This window comes from Antechinus flavipes, chromosome 3 (genome assembly GCF_016432865.1).
Source record: "Antechinus flavipes isolate AdamAnt ecotype Samford, QLD, Australia chromosome 3, AdamAnt_v2, whole genome shotgun sequence".
Classification (NCBI taxonomy): Eukaryota; Metazoa; Chordata; class Mammalia; order Dasyuromorphia; family Dasyuridae; genus Antechinus; species Antechinus flavipes.
In genome coordinates, this window is record NC_067400.1 from 37,384,129 (window position 1) to 37,409,211 (window position 25,083).

The window sequence follows — 25,083 nt, forward strand, 5'->3', positions numbered from 1 at the left end:
TTTTGTTTTTGAAGTAAATTGTAGCTTATGCTTGAATGTAAGTATGATCAATGTACCAGTTTAAGGCCAGTGAATACATTGTTATCTAATATTGCTGAATATTCTATTTTCTTAAAGCATTAATAAATTTATTGCGCTGCTAATTTTCTTCCTGTCCTTAAATATTTTCAGTAGTTTCTCTGTTGCTTTTCCTTCTTTGTAAATCTTCCTGAATTTTTTTCCCTCAGAGTAGCTGCACAGATGCCAACAGTTCATTATGAATTTCCCAATGGCTACAACTGTGACTTTGGTGCTGAGCGACTCAAGATTCCTGAGGGATTATTTGATCCTTCTAATGTGAAGGTAACGATGGAGGTAGCAGGGAAAGTCTTGTATAACGATGGCATTTATCGAGTTGTAAAGCCTAAAGTGAAGTTTATTTTTAATGAGGTTTATGGTGTACCTTAGTAAAGTACGCGGTGTTGACCAATGACCACTCATTTTATTGCAGGGGCTATCAGGCAACACAATGTTGGGAGTCAGTCATGTTGTTACCACAAGTGTTGGGATGTGTGACATTGACATCAGACCAGTAAGTGTTAACCTGTATGTACTAGATATTTTAAAGTATGTAACTGACATATGTATACTTTATAGTGATGATTTCTGTATTTGACAATTCTACTTATAATTTTACCCGAGTACAAAACACAAATTTTTTCAGACTCATTTATTTTACATTTTGATCTTCATGTCGTAGATTTTGTATTGTTCATCCCAAACTATTATAGTGCTATGTTCAAATCATTTCAATTCAGTAAACACTTATTAAGCGCTTGCAGTGTGGCAGGCACTCTGCTAAGCTTATGTTCTATTTCAGTCTTCACAAAGCCCTAGTCTGATGCCTCATCATAATATGGAAGTGTGATCGTAGGTTCTTAAAAGCTGGCCCAGGAGAGTTGGAAGCATTGGCAAGTTGTACTATGCTATAGAAAAGCTTTGTTTATGGTCCTGGTAAAAGATAAAATTTGTTGCTTATGGCCCAACCCAGCTGAGTATAGAGAGATCCATAATCAGGAGGTTGGCTACTAAGAGATGATTTCTTTCATCATGGTAACCTTTGAATCAAAATAAGAGGGGAGAAGGTATCAGTTCTAAGAGGCCTCCTTCCTCTTTTCAAGTGGTGAAGTGATGGTAGTAGAGATAGAATGCTAAGGATATCAATGTCTTTATATTGACTACATGATATTGTTTAGTCATTTCTCATTTTTTGTGACCCATATTGGGGGTTTTCTTGACAAAGATATTGGAGTGGTTTGCTATTTTTTTTCTCAAGCTTATTTTACAGATGAGGAAACTGAGGCAAATAGGATTAGGTGACTTGAAATATTCATTTAACTGTTACCCTGCTAAATATTAGGTCTCTTCTCTGACCAGTAAACTGATATCCTTTTGGAAGAACTGAATCATCTAATTATGGTCATTCTTGTACTTAGTAAATCATTTGAGCATTTATTAAGCATCTTCTTTGTGGTAGGCACTAAGGATATAAAGGGAAAATTAAATTATTTATCTAAGATGGGCTTTTTCTGCTGGGAAAAAAACACGGACACAACTAAATAAGTACAAAATATACAAAGTAATTTTGGGGAGGGGAAGTCTATTGTTAGGAGAGGAGGGGGCAGGAAAGATACTGCAGAAGAGGTAGCACTTGATCTAAGTCAAGGAAGAAACTAGGGATTCTAAAAAGTGGAGGCAAGAAGGGAGGGCATTCCCAGTATGGTAGACAGCTTGTGTGGAGATGGAGACAAAAGATCAAACATAAATATTAGAATAGCATTAAGTCTTGACTGGAATTTAAACATTTGTGAAAGAGAACAATGGATAATAAGCCTAGAAAGGTAGATTGAGCCATGCTGAGAAGGGATTTAAATGCTAACTAGAAGTATGGCTTTTTTTCCTAGAGGAAAGAAGAGTCATTAGGACCTGGAAAGCCAGAGTAGCCAAATACACACTTGGAGACTTTGTGTCAAAGTCTGGAAAGTATCAGAGTCAGTCATCAAGAGTTTGTCAAGTACTTACTAACGTGATAGGCCTTGTGCTAAGTACTAGGGATACAAAAAAAGGCAAAACATGGTATCCCTACTCTCAAGGAGCTCACAGTCTAATAGGGAGACAATATGCAAACAATTTTGTGCACCTCATATAGATACAGCATAATATAATGAGAGGAATCAGGGAAGACTTCTTTGTTGAAGAAGAGATTTTGTTGTTCGTCCCTCTTTTTCAAAAAGGACAGTGATATCATAGGATGATAAGCCTTGTACATAAATTGGATTTAAGTGAGGCAGAGTTACACAAAGTCGAAGACTTGTCCAGAATCATGGAAATCCAGTGGTAAGACAAAAATCAGGATGATGCATGGTGGTTGGGCCCGCAGCAGGTAACCTTGGTGAATTTAATGTCTGACTAGGCTCTCTCTAAGTTCTCCACAGCATTTGTTTCAGCTATTTTATGACTATTTAAACAAATTGTTCTTATCCTTGAATTCTGTTGGAGGAATTCTTTACATGTTTGGCGAACACTCTCCCCCCTCAACTCACTGATGGTTTGGAGGCTCATTGGTTACCCTATACCTAGTTTAGCTGGTTTGCTGAGATAGTTTATAGTGTGGTCATTGTGTTACAGCTTCTTGGAGCCATAGGTAAGAGTTGGGTGAAAAGTGACATCGGTGGTGGCTGAGCAACTTCTTACCAGAGACACTAGTCCTCCCTCACTCCATATGCTCTTTACTTAGCCCTTGAACAAAGCCATGGAAGCCAGGAGGTGGTTATGAGGAAAGAGAATATTCTTTGAAAATGCCTGGAGTCTGGAAATGGAGTGTTTTGTGAAAGGAATAGTAAGGAGGCTAGGATCCTTTAATTATCCAGTGTGTGGTAGGAGGAGTAAGGTGGAGAAAGACTGGAAAAGTAGAAGCCATATTGGGAAGGGTGTTCTTTGTCATTACCACTTAGTTTTCATTAACCAACCAGGAATGAAAGCCAAGCTTATCTATTTATGAGTTTGCTAAACTCATTTACTCTTCTCCACCTTCTCTTTACCCTTCCCTCTTCTGTTTAAAGAAAAAACATCTGGCATCTGTCCTTAATATTTTTGAGATCACCTGTAATGCCTCTTGTAATGGCATCTACTACTTCTTTCAGGACTAGAGGTTGTAGTTAATTTGAGCCAAAGTATCTCTTATGTAGCTAAGGATTCCGCTGCTAGCTTTAAGACTTATATCCAATATCAGCTACCTAATAGGCATTTTTGATTTGGTTTTTTACAATCCAGAGATCATTCTTGATAGTGACAGATTAAGCAGATGTCAAAACTATTTAATTTATCCTGCTCAGATGAGACCAGCTGTTCAATTCTTTCTTTGATCTTCCTTCTGTCCCAGCGTACCTCAGTAGCCTCAGCTCAAAGTGAACTTGGATCCTGTTCTTGTGGAATTTTTGTGTATGTCCTGTGGCCTTTTTTGCTCTCATTTCCATACAAGTCTTATAATGTAAACTGACAGATGAGCTAGTCTGTAATGAATTGTTTTTGTGTTTTGCACTTTATCTCTTTTCTAAAATTGACTTGGTTTGTGGGAGTCTATCAGTTCTCTTTGAAAGATATTGGATATGTATTATGTGTATGTGTATTCTCATAAATTTCAAGTAGGATTGCTTAAAAGGCAAGTGTAAACAAATGATTTTTAGTAGACAAATTTTTCATAGATAGATTTAAAAAGGACATAGAATTCAAGTTCTGGTTTTTATTGATAACAGAAAAAATTAAGCCCAATTGAGCTAAAACAGCCTTAAATATTCTCTCCCAATAGTATGTTATTTTATATTTATGTGTATGTTAAAGATTCCCAGGGATTCCCCTCTTTGTTTTGCCTCAGACAGTGGCAGACCTTGAGTCTCCGGCAGTTGGATTCTCTAGAGCATATATTTTATGGGCTCCCTTGGGGCAAAGTGGTGCAGTGGAAGACTGCTGAATTTGAACTCTGATCAAGTCACTTAATCCTTCTCAGCCTCAGTTTCTTCATTTGTAAGGTCCTTTCTAGCTCAATCTAGAATCATAAGATTCCTTAGTAAATACAGATATAGAGTTAACATCCTTCAGAGACCCTGTGATTACTAATACCAGTCAAGCTTAGATGTATGCTTGCTGAGGTTAATTTAGAACTGTTCTGAAAGATGGTCTAAATGAAAGAGGATATATTTCTTTTTTAGATGATATATTTCTTTTTTAGAAGTCCTTTGCACACTCTTGTTTGTGGATAATATTGTACTGCTTTCATCAAACTGCAGAATATTCTAACCTTTCTATTTCCCTTAATATCTGGAAGCTTCTTTTATGTGTATCTGATGTGGATTGCGGGGTAGTAAAGTTCCTATTCTCTTTTACTGTTTTTTAAAAACACCTTTTATTGCAACTTTTTATTTATATCAGTGGCCTTTTCCAAAATTTATTCCATCTGTCAGGACCACCTTTCCTTGTAACAAAATATATAGATAAGCAGCAGAAACTAACACATTGCTCCTGCCTCATTCTTCCACATCTTTGCTGAGAGGAGGGAGATCATCAACTCTCTGAAATCCAGATTGATTATTGCCTCATTCTGAACTCTGGTCTATTTCACTGTTGTTTGAGTATACATATCGTTCTTTTGGCTGTACTTATTTTGCACTTGTATCATTTCAGACAAGTCTAACCAAAAGTTTCTAAATTCTTTATCACTGTCATTTTGGACCAATTCACAGTTGTACCATCACCATTTTTATGTTATATTCCCACTATTGCCTCTCTAACACTGAATATCCCCATTTCCCAGGTTGTTGGGTGTGAAATGAAATCTGCTAAATTTTCATTTTCATTTTTTATGTGTAATATGGAAACTTGTGGTTTTTGATCATTTGTATTTTTTCCCTTTTAAAAAATTATTTAAAACTTAAAAAAAATAGAAAAAGGAAAAAAGGAAAAAAAATTGTCATGTGCACAACAGAACAGGAGAGAATTTCAAAATATGTAACAATAAAATTCCATTTCAAGAAGGTGTATATGATAATAGAAGACATTGTTTTCAGAACTGCCTTTTAATTTGCTTCTTTAGATTTTCTTTTGTACTTTGATGTGTAGTTTTTACTTTATTCTTTTTTCTCCTTTCCTCATTTTCTCCAAACAGGTTACAGTTAACCATGGATATATTTATATATACATATTTGTTCATATCTATGTGTGTGGGTATAAGTTTTGGAGATTTTATGCCTTTCTAGATGTGTATGTGTATATATACATACATACATACATAGTTCCTCTTTAACTCATTCCCAATGTGAGTAGGATTTCAAAACTATCACTCTTCCCTCATCTACTTCTTCTTCTGTGTCAGTTCTTGCTCACACACATCATTCATAAAACATAATTATTGGTTTTTGCCTTTTCCTATATGGTTTTACTTTTTGGAATCAAATCATACCATTACCAATGACAATCTTAGTTTGGTTTATATTTTTGTGCATAAAACAGTTTTTCCTTGTGAGTCCCCTGAAATTAGAATTTGATGTTGACTCTTATATGTCAGATTTCCTACTAAGTTCAAGTTTTTGACACAAAATCCTAAAAATCAGGCAATTCATTGTCCATTTTTCTCATTCACCATTAAACTTAATTTTGCTGGATATGATATTTTCAGCCTAAACCCTAGTTCTTTAGGTCTTTGATATATAGTACTCTGAAACTTGTGCTCTTTTATTGTAGCCACTGATAGGTCTTGTGTGATTCTGATTGTGATTCCAGCATATTTGAATTTTGTTATTGTTGTTGCTTGTAAAATTTTCTATTTAATTTGGAGTTTTTGAAATTTAACAGTATTCTTTCAAGTGGTAATCAGTGGATTCCCCCCCCCCCCCCCCCCCCCCCCCCCCCCCCAGTTCTAACACTTCAGGACAATTTTCTTTGTATCTTGTATTATTGTATTCAGATTCTTTTTTGGTCATAGCTTTTAGGTAGTTCAGGTATTCTTATATTTTTCTCTTCTTGATTTATTCTCCAGATCTGTTGTTTTTCTTTTGAGATATCTCCTATTCCCGTCTGTTTTTTCATTCTTTATACTTTGTTTTATTATTTCTTGGTCTCCTATAACTTCACTGGTTTTCCTTTACCTATAAATTCTAATTTTCAGAGTCATTTTCTTTAAGACTCTGGATCTCCTTTTCTAGTTAGTTGACTTTTTCATATCTTTTTCTTAGGATATTTTCTTAGGCAATTGGGGTTAAGTGACTTGCCCAGGGCAGATTTGAACTTGGATCCTTCTGACTTCAGGGCTGATGCTCCATCTACTGTACCATCTAGCTGCCCTGTAATTTTTTTTTTTATTGTTCTTATTTGTTTATTTGCTTTTTAGTTTTTTCCTCAGTTTTTCTCATTTGATTTTTTTTAAATAATAGCTTTTCATTTTCAAAATTTATTCAAAGATAGTTTTCAACATTCACCTTTGCAAAACCTTGTGTTCCAAATTCCGCCTCCCCCCCCTTCCCTCACTTCCCTAGGCAACAAACTATCCAATATGTGTTAAACAGTTGCAATTCTTATTTCCACATTTTTCATGCTGCACAAGAAAAATCAGATCAAAAAAGGAAAAAAATGAGAAAGAAAATAAAAAGCAAGCAAACTACAAAAAAGGTGAAGATACTATGTTATGATCCACATTCAGTCCTCCTTTTGGATGCAGATGGCTCTCTATTCACAAGTCTATTGGAATTGGCCTGAATTATTTCATTTTTGAAAAGAGCCAAATCAATCACAGTTGATCATTGCATAATCTAGTTGCTGTGTGTACAATACTCTCTTAGTTCTACTCACTTCACTCAAGATCAGTTTCATGTAAATCTCTCCAGACCTTTTTGAAATCATCTTGCTGATTGTTTCTTATGGAACAACATGTTCCATAATCTCTATATATCATAATTTTCATCCAGCCATTCCCCAACTGATGGGCCTCCACTCAGTTTCCAGTTCTTTGCCACTACAAAATAGGCTGCTACATTTTTTGCACATGTGAGTCTTTTTCCCTTTTTTTATGATTTCTTTTTATGATTTCTAAACCCAGTAGAGACATTGCTGGATCTAAAGATTGTTTCAAATTGCTCTCCAGAATGATTGCATCAGTTCACAACTCCAACAAAGTATTAGTGTCCCAGTTTTCCCATCTTCTCCAACAGTTATCATTATCTTTTCCTGTCATCTTAAATGTCTTGAAATGTGTAGTGTTGCCTTAATTTGCATTTCTCTGATCAATAGTAATTTAGAACATTTTTTCTTTTTTCTTTTTTCCTTTCTTTCTTTTTTTGTTGTTGAGGCAATTGGGGTTAAGTGACTTGCCCAGGACCAAACAGTTAGAAAGTGTTAAGGTCTGAGACCAGGTTTGAACTCAGGTCCTCCTGACTTCAGGGCCGGTGCTGTATCCACTGTGCCACCTAGCTGCCTCTAGAGCATTTTTTCACATGACTAGTGATGGTTTTAATTTCTTCATTTGAAAATGGTCTTCATTTCCTTTGACCATTTATTAATTGGAGAATGGCTTGAATTTTTAAAAATTTGAGTCAGTTTTCCATATATTTTAGAAATGAGACCTTTATCCAGAACCCTTCTGGATTTATCTTGATTTTTAGGGTCTTTTGAATTCCATAAATTCTTTTTGGGCAGGAAACCATTTAATCTTGTTCTTTGGGGTAGTAGAGACCTTTTCTTTCTTCATTATTCTCCTTTGAAGATGAACCCCAGTCTTCCCTATTCCCATAAGTAATTTTCGGTAGTTGTTTTTTTCTTCTTTGCCTGCTTATTTAAAAAAGAAAAAAAGAGCTTGTCAATGTAATCACCTTTTGTTCTGTGTTGGGGAGTGGGGATGGTACCTCTGCCCTCAGATTCTCCTTCAGATCTCACTTCACTCTCCCAAAAGTATCTGCAGCCAGCAGCAACCCTTATCCCCTTGCTTCTGCACTCACTGGATGCTGCTGGTATCTTCTTGCCCAGGGCCTTATCTTAGCAGCACAGCAGAACCTGGTGTTCTTATCTTCAGAGATTCCCTCAATTTTTCCCTGACTCGGAAGCTAGACTCCACACTGTCTGGGAAGTAAAAGTTGCTGTGGCTGGCTTGAAAGCTACCTCCCAACCCATTTGAGCCCAGGGCTTTCCTGCTTGCTGTTTCAGCACTCATAAGTTTGCCCCGAAGCTGTTTTGTCTTTTTTTGGGAGGGAAATCTGGAGAGATTGGAATTTTCTGACCAAGTACTCTGCCATCTTCAAAGAATCCTTTCCCAATTATTTGCATTTCATCTGTAAACTACTAGTTCATATCTATTGACCACTTATCTATTGGGAATGAATCTTGTTTTTAAATATTTTAAAAAAAATATTTTTGTTCTTCATTTCTTAAATCACACAACTTTATTGGGGATATTTAATTCAAAGTTGTTTTTTTTTCCTCTGACTTGTAAAAACTTGTAAAAACACTAAAAAGTACCCTCATTTAAGTTTCTATTTAAATAAAAATTTTATATCAAAAACATGTACAGTAGTAACTTGGTACTTCTCTGCTTCCAAAATAGTTGAACATGGTATTCATTTTGATGAGGAAAAAATGCTTCAGCACCGGACACTTGCTTGGCCTTTGTGGCATTTGGTTGTGCCACAGAAGGTAGATGAGGTTGGCCAAGCATAATACCACTTTTCCCCTCTCTTCATTGCTGCTATTGCCTCCTTCCCAGATAAGGCAGCAGGGGCATACAGGACTGTCGGGCTAGAGCCCGTCATGTTGAGGTTGTGTCATGTTTCTGCAGGATGATGTACCTGTAGTTTATAGTATCCAGGCTCCTATCATACTTGAAGGAGCACAGATTGGCTGAAGCAGCAGGAGCAGGAGCCTGGGCAGAGGCAGTAGATCCAGAACTCCTGGCAGCCCTAGTCAGATGGCAGAGAACACAGGACCATAGCTTCCACCTTCATTCCCAGAGTTCTCCTTCCTCCACCAAGGAAGCTTAGTCAGAGTAGGATGGGAAGAGAGTGTAAAGGTGGTGGTTTGATTCTTAAAGTGAGATGGGTCATGAAGGGGGGAACCGTCACTGGCTTTTTTCTCTGCAGATGAAAGCCCCATTTGCCCTTTTGGGGAATTGCGGGGCCGGGGAAGCTGCAGACTAGAGATGTATTCCTTATGGGAAAAATTCATTTTTGCCATATATCATACCTTTTGGAATCAATTAACAAACTAATACTGAGGTAGCACTGCGTTGTTTTTTTGTGTATTCTCTTCTATTATTATATATATCTATCCCTTGTTTGGTTATGAGTTTTATCCTAAAAGATTTGAAAAATTATTTCTATATCTACATGTTACACACACACACACACACACACACACACACACACACACACACACACACACACACACTGAAACAAGTGGTTTTAAAGTCAAATAGAAACAGATCCTTACAGGCCAAGTATTGATTTTGAAGACTACACATTACCATTATCTGTGTTGTATTAAACATTTTCCAATTACATTTTAATCTGGTTCAGGCTTCACTTGGAAGTAGGTCTTGAGTTTGATAGCTGTAGTGTAAATTTGTGATTTTAATCTAATTGTACCCAATTACTTTTCCACTTTTCATAGTAGTTCTAGTTAAATTGGAAATATTTCCCCTCCTGGTTTGTGTTTCTGATTTATTTGTGCTATTTATTGTTCAGTTACTTCAGGGTTTTGCTTTATTCAGTTGATTTTTCTAATGTGTTTGATTTTTGGCTGCATTCATTCTTTTTTCCATCGTGTCTACTCTTTTTTCAAGGTTCAGGTGCTTCAGGTTTTTGAAAACAAATTTTTGTTACCAATTTAGCTAATGTTTACTTGTACCTAAACTCTAGCCCATAAGAAATCACAGGTACCTTTTATTCATAGTTTATACTAAATGTTTGGAAACATTTTTGCTTGTCTTTTTCTAGGGTCTTTATGGCAGTGTTATAGTGGCAGGAGGAAACACTCTGATACAAAGTTTCACTGATAGGTTGAATCGGGAACTATCTCAGAAGACACCCCCGGTAAGTGGTTAACTCTGAACCACATGTTCAAGTAATTCTGGTTCTTGGTGGACTCTAGGGCAAAAGTTGTTTCTTGGTTATTAGTGTTGCAAAGTATATTCTCAAAATAGCTCAAAGTAGCTCTCAAATTCTTTGAGCTTTTCACTTGTTATACCAAGATAAAATAAATGGAAAATAGAAGTAAAAGGGTGTGCTGAACATGAGTAACCTTACTACCCTCATGTTTGACACACTGTTGGCTTTCTATAGAAACTATATTTAGATGCACTACCTGTAGTATTTTAACCATTCTATACAAGTTGATGAGAAAAAAAAATGAGGCAGTGTGCATAATAAAGGGTTGGGTATGATTGCCCTTGACATTTACTAGCTGTGTGAACCCCAACTACTCTTTACCCTTATGTACTTCAAGCTGCTTCTTTTGCAGGTATCATCTGCTAAATCCTTTCTGGATTGCAACTTACTTTACACATACACACACACAGTACGGATCCTCTGTAGTTGTACTGCATCAATAGAGAGGCTACTACTATCTGCATCTAGAGTAACCATATTTTTATCAGTTTTATTTAAATGGTAGCAAGGGAGGGGAGAACAAGATGATGGATATGTAGCGTACTTGAATCCTTTATATTCGTTAGTGCATAAAGAAACCTTAAAGATCCCTATCCCTTATTTAACAAGAACTAAAGCCTATTGCCTCAAAAGAAAGATGAAAACTAGAAAGTCCTAGAGACTTGCTCAGGTTAATTTTAGTTAATCAGTAGAGCCCAAAAGTTGAGAGAAATTGTAATTTTGAGGGTGGCATAAGGAATGTATTGGGCTGATATTTAATTCTTCAAATATATGAAAAATTTTTTACCACATGTGTGACTCATTCATCCCATGTATGCAATATTTAGAAGCCAGTGTTGACTGCTTATTAATCCTGTAAACTTTTGCTCCTCAAAAGTTTAGCCTATAGGCAATATTTGAACCATAGGAAAAATATACTGTTGAAAATGTCTCAATAGGCTAGAGATCTTTTCTCTTTGGGGAGTTTAAATTCCCTGAGTTGTTTGTTCTAAGTTTATTGATGCTTCTCCCCTCTTTTTTCTTCCCCCCCCAAACCTATTATTTTTAGAGCATGAGATTGAAGCTGATTGCAAATAACACAACGGTGGAACGGCGATTTAGTTCATGGATTGGTGGTTCAATTTTAGCCTCTCTGGTTGGTATATAATATACTTTACATATTTAAAAGTATAATTAATTCTTAGTGATTAAAATGAGTTTAAATAACTATGGAGTTTATAATTCATTGAATACCAAAGCTGATTATACCTGTTTTAGGCCCCAAAATAAGAACTCTATATTGTGGAGCAAAATAGGAAGGAAGGCCACCCCCTCATTAGTGATTCCTTAGATTGGCTCCTTTTCTTAAATAAATCAACTTCTAGGTAATATCATGGAGCCTTATACATCTATTAGATTTGATTGATTTCCCCTAGGAAATCTCTGAATGTGTACTGCTGGTCATGCTACCTATAAATCTTAGGCAAATGGCTCATTGTAGCTTTATTTTCTTTTGACTTGATATTAATTCTGGCTGAACCAAATCTTGAAAAAGAAAATAAAAAAAAAGCCAAAGTTAAAAAATGACTTTTAGACAGAGTTGGTTGGCATAGGGAATTTTAAAGTATCACCTTAATATGCAAAATATGTAAAATTAGTAAAGGGGGGTGATCTTAAAGATCTCTTTAAAAAGACAGTTCATTAGCATACTTAAATATTTTGCTTGCTAAAGTTCTACTATCTTAGAGGCTTAAAACTTACCTTAAAAAAAAAGAAATCCTTCTTTAAATTCTTCTTGTTCATATTAATTATCTTTGATTTCTTTTAGAATCCTCTTTCCATTTTAAATAATTCTCTTCCTATCTCTTATCAACTCCTTTGTATCCAACTTGTTAATGAGCAGCAAATTGGATACACTACTCTAATAATCACCTAAACTTTGCATATCACATTCCTGTTGTAAAGGTAATGGGATTCCTTCCCTTTATAGTTTTTGTATTACCACGATTCTCTATTCATTGCTTTAGCTTTGTGCAGTAGTACATGGTAATAACATCTACTACTATCTTGCTAGTGACTTGACTTTCTGACTGTTTGGGGAAAGGTATTAGCAATTTCACATGTAATTACATCAAAAAGGCTATAGTAAAAGCATGGAATAAGGTAGATGCATAGAAACTTGTTCTGCCCCATATTTTCTTTGCTAGTGCTCGGTCATTTCCAAGTTAGTTTAAAGTTAGTAGGAGGGACTAGATGAAATTTTAAAATGATAAAAAGAAATTAGCAGATAATAGGTAATGGTTGTTAATGTTTTTCTTTCTCTCCATTTCACAGGGTACCTTTCAACAGATGTGGATTTCCAAACAAGAATACGAAGAAGGAGGAAAACAATGTGTAGAAAGGAAATGCCCTTGAAGTCAGTTCTGGAAAAACTGTGGCCTTCCCTATGATCCCTTATGTTTCATAGCTTTAGTATACTCAGGAACAAAAATGAACGTCTTTTGTAGAATGTTTATACATTTTTGCATACTTCAATTTCCACTTAACAAATTTTAAAGCCTTCAAACTGGCCATATAACTTAAAATGAGTTTTTGCCTTCCTTGTAAAGCAATAACTCCTATAATAAGCATTTTATAATTTTTGTATAAATATCTATTTTCTCTAAATACTTTCGTTTAGCAAACTGTTTTCAGCCCTCTGATAAGCAAACTGATTAATATCTATTTTCTCTACTTTTCATTTAGTAAACTGTTTTCAACCCTTTGAGATAAGCATACCGATTCCCAAATGATTGGTAGAGTTGATTTTTATTGACTAGTAAAACTTACTGCCTATATACCTTTACCTCATACTTGCAAAATTAAATAATAAAGATTTCTATCCACTCTAAGAAAGAACTTTTTGGTTGTTATGTTAATCAACAAAACTGTGTTGACTTGCTGCTTTTAGACTATCCTTTAATCCTGGCTAGATTAAATCACCTTAAATTAAAATTCCAATCCTGCTAGCAATGTAAGTCTTTTAAAAATGAGAATAAAAGTTTTAGTTGTGAACATTGTGGCAGAATTAGGAAGAAAAAGTCAAACTCCATAAAATTAACATAGTTTTTTTAATAAACACTTACCATAAGTTTACCAATATTTACCAGGCCAGCCTTAAATTACAACTTAATGAAAGCTTCAGTTTTACCGAGGTGAAATAATACAAGAAAAATTTCAGTCCATCTTGTCCTTGGCTAAAATTCAATTTGTCAAGTAGACATGTGTGGAAATTTTCTCTGAAGCAGTTTCTGTTTCTTTCTCTGCAAATTTTTCTTCTTGGCTTCGGAACGTAAGTACTTCTCAAGCCTCAGTCTAAAATAAAAAGAGCAATCGATGAAGCACAAGTAATGCCTCCTTTCTTCATATCTAACAATTCTCATGATTTGACCCCACGTGTACCGATGTACAACTGTTGCCCAATATCAGGAATATTTAGTGTAAATGAATTTGTGAGTTAGTAAAATGAGATAAGCTGATTTTTTTTTTCATACAACTTATTTCTGTGCCAACTGCCAAGTAGAAATGTGATAAGTACTGGACAACTCTAAACCACAAATCAAGTCTTAACCTGGTCTGGAAAAATAATTGTTACTTTTTCTTGAATTTCCCAATAAGAATTCAATTGGTGTATTTTTTAGATTTGTTTTTTGGAATTGGAGTGGGGAAAGGGGGTTGAGGAGAATCTGCCATATTTCTGGCTACTCTCCAAATCCATTTTTAAAGGATGAAGATGTCACCAATGAGTATTTTTTTAGGGTAGCATAGACTCCAAAGACAATTCCGAGATAGCTCCAGAGGAAGACCAATCAACTTCAAATAATTGCTTAAAAATATGGACCACATTTGGACAAATCAGCATGGATCATAAGCCTGATTTGATCATACTGCCCCTGACATAAAATAGGGGAAACAAGGAGCTGGCTTAGTGGGGAAGACATAAAATATCTCCCCCAAGGACGGCTAGGTGGTGCCTACAGTGGTGTGCTAGACCTGGAGTCAGGAAGACTTCCAGAATTCAAACCCAGCCTCAAGACTCTCATTGGCTGTGTGACCCTGGACAAAAGATTTAATGCCTCAGTTTCCTAATCTGTAAAAAGAATGTATTTTTGCCAAGAAAACCTCAATGTGATCAAGAACAGACTTGGCTAAAATGGGGAAGGGACAAACTTGAGGCAGTGAGGATGCTGGGTAGTGTTCAAGCAAGGGAAAATAAAGATTCAAAATAATACTGAATGTTTGTCAGTTGTCCATTCATATGACTGATGTGGGAGGATAAAGAATCCAGGATGTTTCCAAGACAAGCTGAACTTGAGTGACTCCAATCTACCCTACCAAACTTCTTTGAACAAGTCATTTCTTGTAACAGTTTTCCAGATTTATTTAACACTATTTCTTGAATCCTTGACTTGACATTCCATCTTATGCCTCCAGGCCTTTGCTCAAGCTGTACCACCTGCCTAAAATGTACTTTTTCCCCCTTAGAACATGTAGTTCCATGGAAGCTCAGCTCAAGTACCTTATATATGACACGTTTCCCATGTATTAGTACTACCCCACTAAAATGAATTTTGTGATTACTCGTTTGTATATATATTGTTTCTCTCCAATATAAACATAAACTGCATTTACATGAATTACTTTCAACCAACAATGCCTGGCACACAGGAAGACCTCGATAAATGCTCTGAATTGAATCAGAATGCCAGGTTCATTGTAGACTCAGCTCCCATGCCATTTCTGCTGGGAAGCCATGCTGGATCCCCTCTCCCCCTTAGCACTCTCTCTTCCCTCCAAACATGATGCATACACTTATTTTTACATGCTGCAGCCTCACAGTAAAATTTCGACTCCTTAGGGTGTTGGAGTGCTCATTTGGTTTTTCTTTCTACATTCCTATCACCCTAGATAGTGCTTTGCATACAGGTGATTAATAAACACTTGATGGATCAAACTTATTTCTGATATTTCACAAAATACTTCCTAGGAGGTCTGTCTCATAAAGAGTTAGATCCTTACCATTTTGTCCTACGGTTTACAGAAAGTGTTCATTCGCAAAACCATTATATTCTCACCTGACAAACTGTTCTACATAGGGCATCGTATAAAACTTCTTCTTGTTGTATCTTTTGTTTAGGTGCCAAGGTATCGGCCACTGCTTGTACTTGTACCTATGAATAAAACATAAATGGCATCATCTTTTAGAACATTTCCATTTGTTTATCCTTCTTTATGCTAAGTGTGTAAATTTACTTAAATGACATTCAGTTCTTGACTTGAAATTTTAGGATGTTAATTCTCTGCTTTTAAGATATGGTGAGGGATAATTGGTTATAAGGTATTGCTCTAAAATCCAAAGTGATTCAAGACAGGGTGGTCCGTGATTTCTTCCACTCTGAATTCAGCATAATTTTCAGACCACCCACAAGGGATAACTTGCCAGAGTGTGTATCACCTCAATAGCACAATGAAAGATCAGAGCATTAGGGAAGAAAAACCACTAAAAGACTAATTTCTGATTCCACTCCAATTTCTGTTCTAAAAGTCATCTGACAAACTATAATGGAGGCTGTTAGAGATACAGAAAGGAGAGACAAGTCAACAAATATAAATTTGACCTACTTAAGTTGACACAAGCTTTTGACAGTAATTGTAGCAAGCTGTAAACACACTGGCAAAAGAGTGTATGGCTTTGGGTATATGAGCACCAAGAAATAGTCTGCAATGTCAAGTCAGCAGGGATCATGTGGAAGTGGCCATGAGGGCTCTAAAATGGGATGATTACATATACTGATCTCTTCTAGAGAAAGAATCTTACAGAGACAAAGAATTATATTACAAACTGAAGAATTACATGACAAACTGATTTTTCAGCTCCTGCAGTACTAAAAAGCCTTGAGATTGGGATTCTGCTCCTTTTATTTTCTGAAAGTATGACAGATTTGACATCTCTGGGTGAGCACAATAATAGCATAGTACCCAGTACATATGGTAAGATGAGGAACATCCTTACCCATGCCTTAGGAGATGAGAATATAACCTATGTACATACCAGATGATACGTCCAAAAATGTCTTTTCTCCAAGCACCTGGTCTTGCCTTTTCTTGACCTGTCTGAAGAAGTCTCAAAGCAGTATCTCTTTCCTCAATAACTTTATCCAAAGCATCCATGGACTCTGACACCTAATAAGAAAAGAGCAACTGGTAACAATTTTATGCTACAGAATTCCAAATAATGAGTCAAGTATCACAGTGATACTTTGTGTCAGCAAATACTCTGTTAAAGATCTAGATTTTCATTATTAGGTCCATTTAAAATAATGTTATGACTGTGTACGGTTACATTTGGAAGAAACTTCATTAACTCAGGCTATAGTTCATTATTATGAGATATTATTATGTATTATAACTAAGTTTCTCTACCAACAGCATCAATATAGACTTGGCATTATTCTGATCAATTAAAACTTCCTAATAAGTGTAGCAGCATTTAATATACTTTTAAAGTTTCTGAACCTGTTGTTTTTACTTGTAAAATTAATTAAAGGATTGGATAAACTTTTTAGTTCCAATGATATATTAGTCTACTTTTTGTAAACATAAGTTGTTCATACATAATTTTTGGGAAGTAAAAAATGGAAAAGCCGATAGATCTTATATTTAATAGAAATAAACATAAGCTAGGAAGTATCCAACAAGTACAAATAATAAACCCATACATCTTGTGGGCACATTTAATACATGCCTGCTGACCAACTTCAATTACAATAATGCAATCTGACAGTCAGAAGGAACAAGACCAGGTTCAAGACTTCTGATTTTGCAGTTTTCTGGTCCCAAATTCATGAAACTAACTGTGAGTTTTCCATACTAACAAGAGGAGAATTAAACGGGGAACTATAGAAAGGATACAATACAATTAAAAAAATTTTTTTCCTTCCATTCCAGTCCTCTGTTTAGTTTCTTGGGAATAAAGAAAACTGGCAGAAAAACTAGCAAGATGCTAGTTCTCTTGCTTACTCTGGGTTATCAGGTAAATCACTTAATTCTGCCTCAACCTACTTGCCAATAAAAAAAGAGAAGATTGGACCTTTTAGGTCCTTTCCAGTTCTTGAAACTATGCACATGTTTAATTTTTAGGCAACACATACATTTCTATGTATAATTAGGAACTAAAGTTACATACTATGACCATGACCACTTGAAAAGGAGGAATAAGCTTGTAAATATGTTAATGAGAATCTATGATTTTTGCACTCAAATCTAAAATTATGTATATCTGAACTGTCAATAAATATTATTTTGTTGCTATGACAGGGACATGAACAATTTGGAAAAAAAGAATATACTCAGAATAAGCCTCTATTGCCTAAATGAGCAATTACATAGAAGAGGTAATTCACATTCTTAAGACTAGTCATAATCTCAGGATTATAGAGATTTCTTAAAATAAATATTCAAATGTATACTGAAGCTATCAATCATTCTGTAAATAAATCAGTATATAATGTGCCAGAAAAACATAAAAATGCAAATAATGGATAATCAAATTAGACAGAGAATAAGAAATCCAGGGCAGAAGCATAAATTTTATAAAACTTATAAAGGATTAATTCCTAAGATATCTCAAAAAGGCAAAAATACTAAAAGAAGGGGAAAGATTATGTGTTATGTGTTGCTTTTACTTTTCCTTGCACACATACAAAAAGACTAAAAAAGGCAAGAACAATTACAACTTTCTAATATTTATAAAATTCTCATGCACACTGAGAAAAACATGAAAAAGGATTAGGAATATTTTTAAAAATTATTTTTATTTTTAATACATATTGCTTTATGAATCATGTTGGGAGAGAAAAATCAGGGGAAAAACCATAAAGGAGAAAAAAACAGAAAAAAAAATGAATATAGCATATGTTGATTTATACTTATATACTATAAACTTATATTTTTCATATGTCTCTCTCTGAATGCAGATGGCATTTTCTGTCCAAAGTCTATTGGGATTTCTTCGGATCACTGAATCACTGAGGAGAACCAAGTCTTGCATAGCTCATCATCACACATTCTTGCTGCTGCTATTGTGTACAATGTATTTGTGGTTCTGCTTATTTTGCTCAGCATCAGTTCATGTAAATCTTTCCATGCCTTTCTACAATGAACAGCTTGTTCATCGTTTTTTATAGAACATTATTTCATCACCTTCATATACTATAACTTATTCAGCCATTCCCCAATTGATGGGCACTTATTCATTTTCTGAATTCTGTGCTGCCATAAAAAGAGCTGCTACAAACACTGCTGCATGTGTGGCTCTTTTCCCCTCCTTTCTGATTTCCCTGGGATACACATGTGTGGGTCTTTTTCCCTCCTTTCTGATTTCGCTGGGATACAGACTCCGTAATGGCATTGCTGGGTCAAATGGTATGCACAGTGTTATAGCCCTTTGGGCATAGAGGTTTTTTTTGGGGGGGCAAACACAAAGATTCCTTTCTGATGGCAAAGTATCCTAAATGTTCTCATAGACAGATGATAATGTACTTATTGTATTAAGTCTCGGGATATGATAAACCCTCCCTCAATGAAATGCATACTATTATATAAACTTCATTTAGATATTTACTGGAAAAACAAAAATGATCAAAATTCCCACTTTTACAAGCAAACTTAAAAATTTTAAAGAAGAATGACAGAAGATTACAGTGTCACATCATAAAAAAGTAAAAAGCAATTGAGGAAAAAACAAACCTATGGAAAATTTAGCCTGAAACCAAATGAAACCCATCTTGTTCCCCAGAGTATCTGTAGATACTTATACAAATCTGGAAGTCATCTGCAAAAAGGTGACATTTAATATCATGTTCCCTCATGAAGTCACTAGGATAGACAACAGAGAATGAAAAGGACAAAAGTAAGGTATGAGGGCACATCTACAAACAAACAGCTCAGTCTTATTGGTCTTAGGATCCTTTTATGATTAAATTACTGAGAATCTCCTCAAAGGATTTTTGTTTATGGGGGTTATATCTACTGATAACTTACCATGTTAAAAATTAAAATGTCTCAGTAAGTTGTATGAAAAACTTTATCCTGATGGATTTCTTGAGTTTTGGGGAAATACATTTCAACTTGTCAGCAAGAGTTAGAATTTTCAAGTTTTAATGATTTAAAACTGCATTCAGACTTTTGGGACACTCTTTATTCAGAATGATAAAATTACATTTCTTGAAAAAATTCTCTGTAACTAAGAATTTTCACTGAATGAAGATGACTTTTTCTAGAAGCAAGACCAATAATGTATTTTACTCTATCTTCTATTAATTTCTTCCACAGACACCAGGTCCCCTTTTCATAAAGAGTAGGAAGAGAAAAAAAGTAGCTAAAAGAAGGCAGTAGCACCCGACCTAATGTAAGAAGACTAAATATGGCCTGTGCTGACTGCTATGGTTATGAATAGATAAATAAGCAATTGAGCCAAACAACAAAAAAATTGCCACTGGCTTCTTCAGTTTTCATGCCAACCCCACATGATTCCACTTCCCCAAAGTCCTACCTTGTCTAATCGTTCTGGACTCGGCATTGGCAGTCTCTGTCTTTTGGCCTCCTGCTCTAAGGTGAGAAGCATATTTCTTTCTTTCAGTAGGATATACCTAAATCAAAGAATGTAATAGCTTGTAACTTACCAGAAGGTGCTTATGAAAGCAGTGATTTCTAACAATTGAATTACTGTTCTGTACACAAATATTTCTTTATTGTTCTGTACACAAATATTTTTTAAGTACTCTTAATGCTGACTACCAATGCAGAAAAGAAATTTAATTTCATTAAAAATATTTATTACTGTTTGCAGGATTTTGTGCTCTGTATAACAAAACTATGCTCTTATCTGCTCATTCATTCGGCAAGAACTTATTTAACTTCTATTATATAGAAAATTGTAGGGAATATAGATATATAAGACAATGCAAATATTTCCCAAATCCTGTATCTGATTGGGGAGAAAACAGTATTACTATTTGTGTAACATAAGGCAGTGTTTGATAAATGGCATAATAGCAGCACAGATACTAAATGTTATAGGAGTTTGAAAGAAGTGTTTGTTTCTGGCTGAGGTAAATAAAGGTTTCTTGGAGAAGGGAGGATTCAATTTTGAATTTAAAAGATGGGGTAAAGATGGCAAGGCATGTGAAGTAGAAGAAACAGCATGAGCAAAGATAAGAAATTTTTTCAGAGAAATTTGGGCAGACCAATCTGCTTAGATAAAAGTCATATAAAGAAAGTGTTTGGAGAAAGGGTTAGAAAATCTAATAGGGGTTGAATAGTAGAAAGCCTCAAATACCAGGCTAAGATGAGGAGGGAAAGCAAATGACTAGTTTTAGACTTGTTGAGTCTGAGTATGGCCCAAACTGAGAGAGAAAACATTTAGTGACATTGCTTTGTTGATATGATAACTCTTTACAAAGAATAATCCTAGATTCTGAGCCCTTCATAGTTCTTTTACTTGCCCAATAAACTAATTATCTCTTAGTAGCTTTTACTTTCTCTACTTCCAAATTAAAATTGTAGGTAAATATTATTAAATTCCACCTAAATTTTCAAACCCTAGAAAAATACAGTCTATAAAAGTACTCAAAACCTATAGTAAGAGTGGAAATGAAGCTGTGTTCATGAAACCAATTTTATTCCTATTTCTTTCAGTTTATTTATCATTTATGACAAAATTATAGTAAAACTTATGATGCTCTATTGTTTGCTGTTATGATGTCAAATCCATAATAAAACATCATGGTTCATTCCCCATCCCCAGGGAATCTTTGTCTTATAAATCTGGAATCTCCACCCTAAGTATGTAATAATAGGGGAATTTACTAGATTGCTTTTATTAAAGAAGCTCCAGCTGGAAAAAAGATCTCCGTTATTCAATGCTATCTACTAATTTTATACTGAGTAAGAGGATATCAAAGATCACCTTCCAGCTCTAAGACTCCATTTGCTTCAAATAATTAGGTATAAATATGTGGCAGAAATCCTAAATACAAGGACATTACCAAGGATATTCATGAATGAAAAAGCAGGAATGGTCATGTGACAAGAACCAGGCCTACCCACTGGATAACTCATATGTGCCATTGGTATTCACACAGAATCAAGAGAAATCAAGGAATATCTCCAGTATATGAATCCTGCATTATTATTAGGAAGATCTACATCAGTAAATCATATCTATTTGGACATATGGATTTTGATTTTGTGATTGGTTCTACTTTTATAGACCAGTTGGCCTTCTAGGCTAAATGGGGTTCATTATCAGAAGCTTGGTCACTACAGGATGAACTCTTTCAAAAACAGCCAACTTTGTTAAGGAATAAGGTGGCAAGGTTGTAATCCATTTTAGTGGGAAAGTACTACAATGATGAAATTACAGCACTTAAGGAGAGTAAATATGCCTACCAAAGTTTATGTAAATCTTCATTACTCTTATTCCTTAATTGTTCACAAGTCCATGCAGCACCTGTTAAAATGAAGATGAAATATGTATTTTTAGAAGCCAAACTATTTAAAGACTTTATGACCTTATTTTCAACTTTCCATTATTTCTGCAATAAGATGAACTTATTGATTAGTCTTCATTTATTATTTTATTGCTATTTGCTAGCCTCTCTGCCAGCTGGTGGGGATTTAAAGAAAAGTGAAACAGTCCCTAATCTCAAGGACTTCAAATTCTACCACCAAGTACATTTATAAAAATAGATATATGGCAGCTGAACTAAGGAAGGAGGACATTAACAGCTGGAAGTGGTCAAGAAAGGCAATGCGTAGAAGACACAGGATGAGGGAGAGGAAGGAAGTCTTCTAAATTAGGGGTGTCAAACACCTCATCCCAAATGCAGTCCAAACCAAATTAAAATGTTATCTGGGAAATATAAAAATAAATAAAAATGCAGTAAAACACATATAATATTATATTTTAAAATTAGGTCAATATGCAGTCCGTAAGGCTATTTATCTTTATGTATCATTTAGTTGCTCCCTTTGGTGTCAAACTCAACTAGGAAGAGCTCTAGGAGCTTCAATTTCTACATATTTAACACACATGATGAGCATGGCATTGTTCTAGGGATACGAAGACAAAAATTAAATTGTTCCCATTATCCAAGGAGCTTATATTGCTGCCAAGGAAATATGACATGTACAAGTACACTGCAAGTTGAGAAGGCAAGAATTTAGAATGCAAATATCTTACCTGATTTGACTGTTTCTTCTCCCCAGTTTTTTGGGTCATCAAAAAATTCTTCTAGTCCTTTCCTTGACAAAGTAGTATGAATAAATCTATATTGGTGGTGGGGTGTGATGTTGGGTATACTCCTGTTTGACACACTGAAAGTTAACCTGCAAAGGAGTATAAAGAAAAGCAAAAGACATGCTCTCAAGTGAGTGACAACAAGCAAACAACTATATATATGAGATACACATGGCAAATTATAAATAACTTCTGAAGGAATGCAATAGGAATAAGGAAGATTGGAAAAGATTTTTTGAACAAGGTATGATTTTAGCTAAGACTTGAAGAATGCCAGAAAATCTTGAAGGCAGAGGTGAGGAAGGAGAAATTTTTAGCTATGGAAGATAAAAGTATGGAAGTGAAACTACATGAGGTCAGAAGAAGTTCTGCATGTGAGGAATGGCAGGGATGCTAGTGTACTAGACTAGAATGCAGAGTACCTGGGAGGTTGGAAATAGTACTAAGATATAAGAAAACTGGAAAAGTAGGAGGGGGCCAGATCCTGAAGGGCTGTAAAAGCTAAACGATTTTATATTAGATCTTTATGTCAGATTTTACTGTATATTCGTTTATTGAGTAGGGAATTGGCCTAGTCTGCCCTGTACTTTAGGAAGATCAATTTGATAGCTGAATAAAGGAAGAAAATTGGGACCCCGGGATATTGCAATATTTTTGCATTGGGATACAGCAATAGTCCAGGTATGAGTAAACAGGCCCCTCACCAGAGTATGGTAGCTTTAGAGAAGGGGCTATCTAGGAGAGATGTTTGTAAGACAGAAATAACAGGGCTTGGTAACTAATAGGATATGGGGGAAGAGATGTCAGGGTCAAAAGGAGTCAAGGATGACATCTAGATTTTAAGCCTGGGTGATGAGGAACATGGTAGTACCTTTCACAGTAACAAAGATGTTAAGGAAGAGGGGAGGGGGCAGAAGTGGGCAAAGGAGATAATTTAGTTCCATTTAGGACATGCTGAGTTAAAGATATCTACAGGACATCCACTCTGAGATGTCTACTGGAGTAGGAGATGCAAGACTAAAGCTGGACAAGTAGATCTCAGCAAAGATAAAAACTGAAACCATGGAAACTGATGCCACTATGAGTGGCAGATTGTGAAGATCCACTCAAGTAGAAGATCAATGAATGTCAAAGGCTGTAAGGCCTGGGAAAAAACCATGAGATCTGGCAGTTCAGAGCTCATTAGTCATTTTGGAGCAAGCAGTCTGGTTTGAACCACTTTCCCAATGACTCTGGGTATAAGGGAAAGAAGTACAGTTGCTATTGCGGACATTGGAGTAGGGCTTGGGGGTCCAGGGCAGGTCCATGCTTAGCAAGGAGCAAGCCACCAACAGGCGCAACAGCCGGTTAATGATGTGACAGTGGGGACCTCAGGACCCATACGGGAGTCACTATCTTTCTGAGTAATTTACACATTTACTTTACACCATTTTGGGGAGGAACAACTAAATCATCACTGTGAATAATACCTAGAATTTATACAGTACGTTAAGAGGTACAAAAGCACTTTACAAATGTCCTCTCGGGGTTTTTAACATTTCACACTGGGGCAAACGGGCAGAGGTAAAGCGTTCCAGTGCTGGTGGCAGGATATGAACTTGGGTGTTCCAGAAGGAGGAGCCCCCAAACAAAGTCTCTGAAGCGCTTTATAATCATAAAGCATCAAGCAAATGGTCCTCATCTTTCCCCAGCTCCTAAAGGGAAGGAGGGGGCAGTTTCTTTTCCACCATGCCCCTCTCTCAAAGCACAAGACTGCTGGGTCACCGCCACATGCTGGGGGTAGAGGGTCCTTTCCAGCTCTGCATCTGTGCCCCTCAGGACCCCGGCACGTCCGAAGCCGTCAGGGTGGGAGCCATGGGACAAGAAGGCTAAACAGGGGAGGAAGAGGAGAACGACCTTGCTAGAGTTAAGAAAGGTCACTATAAGCACCTGGGAAGGTGTCAAGACCAACCCTTTCATTTGATGAGGGAAACTGAGGCTTAAGGAGACACAAGTGAGAAGGTCCTGATGGCAGAACCTATCCCTCGCCCTGGTAGTGCTGGCCGGGGGCTTCCGGAGCGCCTCCTTGGAGTCGGGGGCCGGGCCCCCTCATCCTCGGACACCGGCCAAGATTGCTCTCGCGGGACTGTGGCCCCGGAGGGATCCCCATTCTGCAGATGAAAAGGCTGCAACCCAGAGGAGCCCACGGTCTTCCTAACCAGACCACCTACCCCGGTCTGGCGGTGGGAGCCAGCGAGGTCTTCACCATTCCCGGGGTCTTCAGGGCGGCCGCAAAGCCCCGGCAGAGAGAAGCTAGCCCTCTGGCAGCCATGTTCAGCCGCCGGCCCACACACCGCGCTTCCGCCTACTTCCGGTTCCTGCGCCCCGCCCCCCCCAGAGCTGCGCAGGGCCACTGGGATTGTTGAGTCGGCCGCTGACAGCAGTCTCTTATTGGCCAGGATCCTGTCCGTAACCGGCTCACGGTCCTCGCTGAAGTCGTTTGCCCGGTCTCGCTATGGCCGTCGCCGGCTTCAGCCTCTCATTGGTCGGGCGAACCTCAGGGACCTCTCATTGGTTGGAAGAGGCGTCTCGGCCTCCGTATCT

At 36.5% G+C, this 25,083-nt stretch overlaps 2 protein-coding genes across 2 annotated transcripts in view; one reads left to right on the forward strand and one right to left on the reverse strand.

Annotated features, from left to right (window-relative positions):
* ACTL6A (actin like 6A) overlaps window positions 1-13,058 on the forward strand; it is a 32,578-nt gene extending 19,520 nt beyond the window's left edge. Inside the window, exons 10-14 of the mRNA XM_051983210.1 lie at window positions 228-342; window positions 491-571; window positions 10,011-10,106; window positions 11,230-11,316; window positions 12,495-13,058. Of these exons, the coding sequence (XP_051839170.1) occupies window positions 228-342; window positions 491-571; window positions 10,011-10,106; window positions 11,230-11,316; window positions 12,495-12,575 (460 nt within the window). The 3' untranslated portion in view covers window positions 12,576-13,058. The remainder of the gene's footprint in view (window positions 1-227; window positions 343-490; window positions 572-10,010; window positions 10,107-11,229; window positions 11,317-12,494) is intronic.
* A 193-nt stretch (window positions 13,059-13,251) lies between these two features.
* MRPL47 (mitochondrial ribosomal protein L47) lies at window positions 13,252-24,887 on the reverse strand. The gene is made up of 7 exons (XM_051983211.1): window positions 24,711-24,887; window positions 22,444-22,589; window positions 21,651-21,711; window positions 19,753-19,849; window positions 16,252-16,382; window positions 15,275-15,370; window positions 13,252-13,514 (listed from the first exon to the last, which is right to left on the reverse strand). Exons 1-7 carry the CDS (start codon window positions 24,809-24,811, stop codon window positions 13,412-13,414), a joined length of 735 nt encoding a protein of 244 aa, XP_051839171.1. The 5' UTR covers window positions 24,812-24,887; the 3' UTR covers window positions 13,252-13,411.
* Window positions 24,888-25,083: the final 196 nt, after the last annotated feature.